A 6,714-nucleotide genomic window follows, 5' to 3' on the forward strand; every position below is an offset into this window, starting at 1 on the left:
AACTTTTATATCTGCTGTAGCAATCGAACACTATCATCTTTATCTAACAAGAGGTTCTCGAGAGCATTTGTCGCTCATCTAAGTAATCATTAAATAGTCACACTCCAACATTAAACACTAGAATATAGTTCATGGCTCAAATTCCCATTTTTATTGATTAATTTTGTTGTTTAGTTTCTTTCTGCTGTAGTTTTGCCCAAAGTGCTAAATTGCGTACAAAATCCTCATCAGTAATGGGGAATAACTCATATGATTAGTGGCCCGACAAAGTAGAAATTGATGTTAAGCCCCAATTCGAAAATCTAATTGAAGGGCAATAACTCCTATGCTGAGTTTACCGATAGTTTCATGAAGCTATATTTGACTTTTTTGTAGACCGAAGTTTATTTACTGATAATTTTTTCTTTGTGAAGTTTCTCTGTTGTTACTAACGTTTGTGGTCCAACATACATAAAAACTAATAAAAAACCTAATTTCGGGACAATAACTCCAATAAGGAGTTGACAGACAATTTGGCCATTTAAATTGTTTTTTTTAGCTGATTTTCATTTTTCTATTTTTTCTATTTCTCTATCTACTAATAATTGAGTTTAAACAAAATAGACAAAACGCATTGAATTTGGTGAACAATTTTCATTTTATGGCAACATTAGAGAATTGACAATTTATTTGTTGTCTTATTTGTAGATCATGTCTTGCTGTTCTCCTTTTCCATTTTAGAGTTTCTATCTATTTATCATAGTTTACAAACAAATAAAAACAGGCAAAACCAATGGTAAACATCGTAGTTTAAGGACAATAATTTACTCTTACTATTACAAAAAAAATAATTAACAAGCAACACACTTTAAAAAAGCATTACCGTTTAAATGAAAACTTTCACCGAAGCATTAAATCTGTCTATATGTGATACTAGTTATCGCCATCCAATAAGCCTAAGTAACATTGACGTATGCACTTCCGAGCAGTTTTCCTGTACGGCAACGTCATAAAAAAACACAGGTACACACGTAAAATCTTAATTCCAATAAGGGCTTGGAAGCGACAGTTGTATATTATATAAATGATGCAATGACCGAAGCACAATCACAACTCAGCAATGAGTGCATGAAGCTAAAACACAGATTTAAAAGACAACATCAAACCTTTTCACTCAAAAAAATCTTAAAACGCAAATGTGTCTGCATCAGTTTCAACCAAATTCCAGCAGACATTACTGCACCTCCTTAATATAATTCTGTTCATTCAAAAAAAATTAGCTAAGTTTTTGTTGATTCGTGACATCCATCATTTTCAGTGACGAACAAAGGACGATAATTCAAATGTCAAGCTTAAGTTTTATGTCGTTGAATTGATTAGAGTTATCTTTCTTCGTCTGATTAATATAATGACGGTTAATCCGGTACCTTTGATAACTATTTACACCACTGGGTCGATGGGTATCACCAGCACAGAAGTCAACACTTCGGTGTTGACATGAATATCAATATGTTCTATTTTTTTTTTTTTTATAAATTTCCTGTTTACAAAACTTTAAATTTTTCGAAAATCTAAGGATTTTCTTATCCCAGGCAAAGATTACCTTAGCCGTATTTGGCACAACTTTTGGAATTTGGAATCCTCAATGCTCTTCAACTTTGTACTTGCTTGGCTTTATAAATATTTTGATTTGAACATCCCTGATGAGTCTTATGTAGACGAAACGCGCGTCTGGCGTACTAAATTATAATCCTGGTACCTCAAATACATAAAAAAGCTGAATATTCAAAATTAGAGGCAAAGCTTAGCTTATGGTATAATTTTTTTTAAATCTACGCAATGACGATGATTATTGTTATGTCTTTTATGGTTCTGTTCCTGCCTGGAATTAAATGGACATGATTTATATGAAATTAAGCTCTATGTTGATGTGCCTATATCAATATCTAGTCCATATAATAATGACGTCTAGGAAGGCTATTTCAATTTTTTGCTTCGACGCTTTCCTCGATGTAAGGCGTCAAAGAAAAAAAATAATAGCCTTTCAAGACGTCATAATTATTTGGACTAGTCTATATGTACATGAACCTTGACTATTTCATTTAAATGTGAAAAAATCTCAGTGTCTTGTTTTGTGTCTATACATGTCGTGCTGTCCTCCAAGGGCTTGGTTGCAATTATAAATATTCTTATTCTTATGTAAAACAATAATTTGTCGTCTACTTGCAAACTGTATAAATATCAATAGATACTCCGTCGTCATTAATAATCATTAACCTTTGAGAATCTTGATCAAATGCCAGACCCCAAGGATGATGTATTCCTTCGTCTAAGACCATGGATTTAGTTCCTCTATTTGATAACCGATGGATATTTCCAGATTCGTACCCAGCAACAAACACGTGACCTGCGCCATCTGTAGCGAGTCCAGTTGGACCAACCAACGTTTCAGATCTGCAGATGAATTGTGACCGCTCTCGCGCAATGCATTGGACTTCATCGCCGTTGTTACTTGTCCAGTAAATAGAGCCGTTTATTCCCGCGCTTAAAATCAACGGGTCATATTTGGTGTTTATTTTGAAAATGGAAATTCCCGCGCGATCGAGAATGCTTATTTTGCAGTGTCCACTCCGGACGATGATTTGATCGTCAATGCAGGAAATCGCAGTGCATTTCCCGCCAGGTCTTATAAATCGATCTGGCCTACATTCACTATCGGTGATATCAAAAACTTGTATACCCCTCTCGCCTGCTGCGACAACGGCTGTATTCCTGTCAAACAGGGCAACATCATGTGGAAAGTACAGCAATGGAATTTTCTCGGCCATTGAACCGTAGAGGTTACATTTAAATATACATCTATTCTGCGCATCACATAATAGAATGTGCTTTCCTGAGATAAAACAACCACGTGAGACGACGATATGTTCTCCTAACGATGAAGACGTCGGGAATTTTTTGTATAGTGCAAGCTGTGTAATCGAGGGAGTTTGAGGTACAAGTTTTATTAACGACATGTCACTTTCTTTGAATTTGCTAACGGATCGAGTTGATACAGGTCTAGGGACAATCTTGCTCTCTGTTGGACTTTCCAATTGTTTGCTGATCAGCCTAGGTGACGTTATTTCAGTGACAGCAGATTTGACTCGATTGATAACTTTGATATCGACCCAACCCATTGCATTGTAAAGTGAAGCTAATTGTTCTTCATTTTGGGTGAAATCTATTTCCAATGGTTTATATCTATCTCTGAAGTTACTTATGATATCTTCAGTTCTTTGTTTAGTCTGTTCAAACTTCTTTACAATTGTGAACTTATAAGGTTCAGAACCATTTATTCTCATCAATTCAATATCGCTATCGTGAATGGACATCAGATCGTTATTATGTTGAAGCTGGGAAATTTCATCATCTATTTGTTCAACACAGGAGTCGTATTTGACACGTAGACTGTTGAGAAGTTCTTCTTCTAGTTTTGTTAGATGATCTATGATATCAGACTTTGTTTTCTTAATTGTTTCTTGAATTGTCTTGTTTTGTTGATCAAGGTTGGTTAGATTGTCTTTCCTTGTATTTATAAGTTGGTATAACGTGTCTGCAAGTTTTAATGCTTGCTTCTGTAGAACATCAAAATGGTCGTTACTACTACTTGTATGTCTCTCTGGTATAAGCTGTTCGATTGCAGTAATATATTTACAGTCCTTGTGTGTTTGTAACAAACAGGTTTGGCAAATCAGCTGGTCATGTCTATTGCAGTAGAATGTCACCCTCAAATCAGAATGAAGATCGCATAAGAAAGACGTAGCCATTAAAAATGATTTAGTATTCTTAACATCTCGGAGACGGATAAGTTTATGCGAGGTAGTGAATCTGGACTTTCTGTGGACCTTCCCACAATCCTCACATAATGCCTCGGCACAGTCACAACACCAGTGTTTGGCTTCAATTTTATCATTGTCTCTTAGACATGCAGCGCATATTTCGCCATTTAGCTTCTTTTCCTTTTCCATCTGAAAGTGTAAAAAGACATGTTTTTTATTGGCATTATGAACAAATTTTAGTCTATAGCGAAACAAGTTGGAGCATCTGTGTATTAACCTCCCCCTATTCCCTCGAGTTGACATTTTAATATACATAATCTTTATTGCAAAATTACACCCATAAGAGTCAAGTAATACAATCAAACAATAATTTTATACAATACAATGTAATACAATGAAATACAATGTAATACAATGAAATACAAAGTAATACAATGAAATACAATGTAATACAATGTAATACAATAAAATACAATGTAATACAATGCAATACAATGAAATACATTATAATACAATACAATATATAGAATAATTAAATGTATGTAAAACCACCATCATAACCATGTCTGACACGGGTCTGACTCCCTCATTTCTAAAGACTGCTTAATGCAGACTCCATTACATAGGCGGATCCAGGGGGGGCCCGGTCCCCCCCTTTCGTGGGAAAAAAATGGTTGATTATATAGGGAATCATTGAAGCATGACTGGAGCGGGCCCCCTCTTAGGTCAGTCAGAGCCCCCCCCCCCCCCCCCCTTAGGAAAAGTTCTGGATCCGCCACTGCATTAGGACAAACAAGTTCAGGGATGGGGTTTAGAATGTGTTTAAGTTTATCGAATGCATATAGTACATAGTCTTTTAGATAAGCAAAAAGATTAGAACGCAAAGATATGTTAATGTCACAATACAAAAAGAAATGAAATTCATCATCTAGGACTCCACATAATTTTGTGCTCTTGGAATGTTTCTGTACATTCCTAATTCAATGCCTAAGGAATGCTCACTTAGCCTAAATTTTGAGAGTAATTGCCTATGTATAAAATTATTGCAATTTAAATATTCCTCAGACTGACAACTTTTTTTAATTTTCACATAAAGACAAAGTTTGGATGAGGAACCCACTTTTACAAGTTTATTTAAAGTTTAATAATACATAAACGTATATCAGAAATAATGAAATATACTGGACAGCACCTGTCTTAACTTAAATACTCTGGTACCAGATACAAAAAGGTTCCTGGTTCGATTCCCGTCTCAGGATGAAAATTTCAGGGCCTGAATTTTTGACTCTCCCTTGACCCCATTTGCGAGTATGGTCTTGAAGAAAACATGATAGTCCTTCGGAAGGGGGCGATAAATGGCTGACCCGTTTTCAGATAGAGTCATATCTCTTGCACGTTATAGACACTTTTGTAGATTTCGAAAAAGAGCAGGCGTATGCCGCTACAAGGCAGCACTCGCACTCCCAAAGTGGAAAGAGATTAATATAAGTTGAAAAACTTGTTTCCCAATCCAATATAAATAAATATGTTTAAACTAAACTAAAGGAAAAGCTTTGTGCACATCAAATAAGTTTCACCGAACACATCTATCTGAGCTTAGTATTATTCGTTATACTAGTAATTATTGTTTGTAAGAATGTTTTCTGGGTGGAATTGCCAATATCTATGGTTATACCTGCTTTCATACGTATAAAATAGTTCGAAGAAAATGATATTAAACTGCCAAAAAATCATAGTAGATTGTGTCAGTTAATATTCTATCAAAAGTGTAAAAGTTCAGATTTATTATTTCTACTATAGATCATGGCGTTAAATAAACTGCCCAGCAAAAAAAAAAAAGAACACATTAGCTAAGAAAAGGCTTGATTTTTACAAACTATTGAGAAACTAAGAATTGAAAATCGATAAGCCGAAAAACTACCCAAAGTAAAATGTATACAACGAAAATGAAATATAGGGGTCCGAATGGGTTTACGGAATAGAGAATAATAGGCAAAACTTTTATGAACAGTCAGGTAAATATATAAAGAATGGCGTTTTCAAATATTTAGAAATTATAGGCAAACAAATAAAAATAATAATAAATAAAATGTAAGCTGAGTAATTTTCTAAAGTGAAAACGAAAAGGAAATATATAAATAGGGTCTGAATGGAGTCACTCTCTCTATACAAAACCTCGACAGAATGGAGAATAATAGACAAACTATTAATGAACAGTGAGAACAAAAATTAAAGGCAAACAAAGATTGAACAAAATAAAAATAAAGAAAAAACCCATACAGAAATGAAGACCCCCTTAAAATAAAAATACAATCAAAACCCTCTTACCAGGTATTACAACAACGTGTGTAACAGGTACATATATATAAACGACGTAAACCCATCACTCATTACCAACCCGTCTATACATTTGCCCGGAACAAGTGACTTTAATGCAAATTCAAACTTGACTTAACATGATTGGTTTTAAACAAAATAGTTTGTTTTGTGCATACATTTACATTTTAGGGGCTAAAAATAAAGCCTATATCTTACCTTTCCCTTTTATTTTCTTTGAACTGTTTTATGCTCCTACTACATGTATATTGTCGATATATTCCTGTTATAATATGGTAAAAGTATATATGTGACAAAAGCACTGATGTGGACCAGTAATTGTTTTGAAGTAGTAATAATTGAAATTAAAACTTGAAGTATAGTTAGTAATCGTTAATTGCATATAAATTGACAATAGCATATGAACTGAAATCGTTGTAGTCATACATTTTGATCAAAAGATCTTATAAAGTTGTCCTTTTCCAGATTTCTCAATTTCACCTGAGACTACTATAACCAGATTTCACACACGAAAATTAAAGCTTTAAAAAAAATCACAAAATAGATACAAATTCACGTTACTTATTATTTTTCCTTT

At 34.1% G+C, this 6,714-nt stretch overlaps 1 protein-coding gene across 1 annotated transcript; it reads right to left on the bottom strand.

Moving 5' to 3' along the window:
• Positions 1-326: 326 nt before the first annotated feature.
• LOC134708468 (uncharacterized) lies at positions 327-6,380 on the bottom strand. Its single transcript, XM_063569027.1, has 2 exons — positions 6,336-6,380; positions 327-3,989 (listed from the first exon to the last, which is right to left on the bottom strand). The coding sequence occupies exon 2, from the start codon at positions 3,987-3,989 to the stop codon at positions 2,199-2,201; it is 1,791 nt and encodes a 596-aa protein (XP_063425097.1). The 5' UTR covers positions 6,336-6,380; the 3' UTR covers positions 327-2,198.
• Between the last annotated feature and the right edge of the window lie 334 nt (positions 6,381-6,714).

Source organism: Mytilus trossulus, chromosome 1, assembly GCF_036588685.1.
Source record: "Mytilus trossulus isolate FHL-02 chromosome 1, PNRI_Mtr1.1.1.hap1, whole genome shotgun sequence".
NCBI lineage: Eukaryota > Metazoa > Mollusca > Bivalvia > Mytilida > Mytilidae > Mytilus > Mytilus trossulus.

What these genes read in the sequence shown, in the direction of transcription:
- LOC134708468 (XM_063569027.1), bottom strand. Translation starts at nt 3,989, where the DNA reads ATGGAAAAGGAAAAGAAGCTAAATGGCGAAATATGCGCTGCATGTCTA.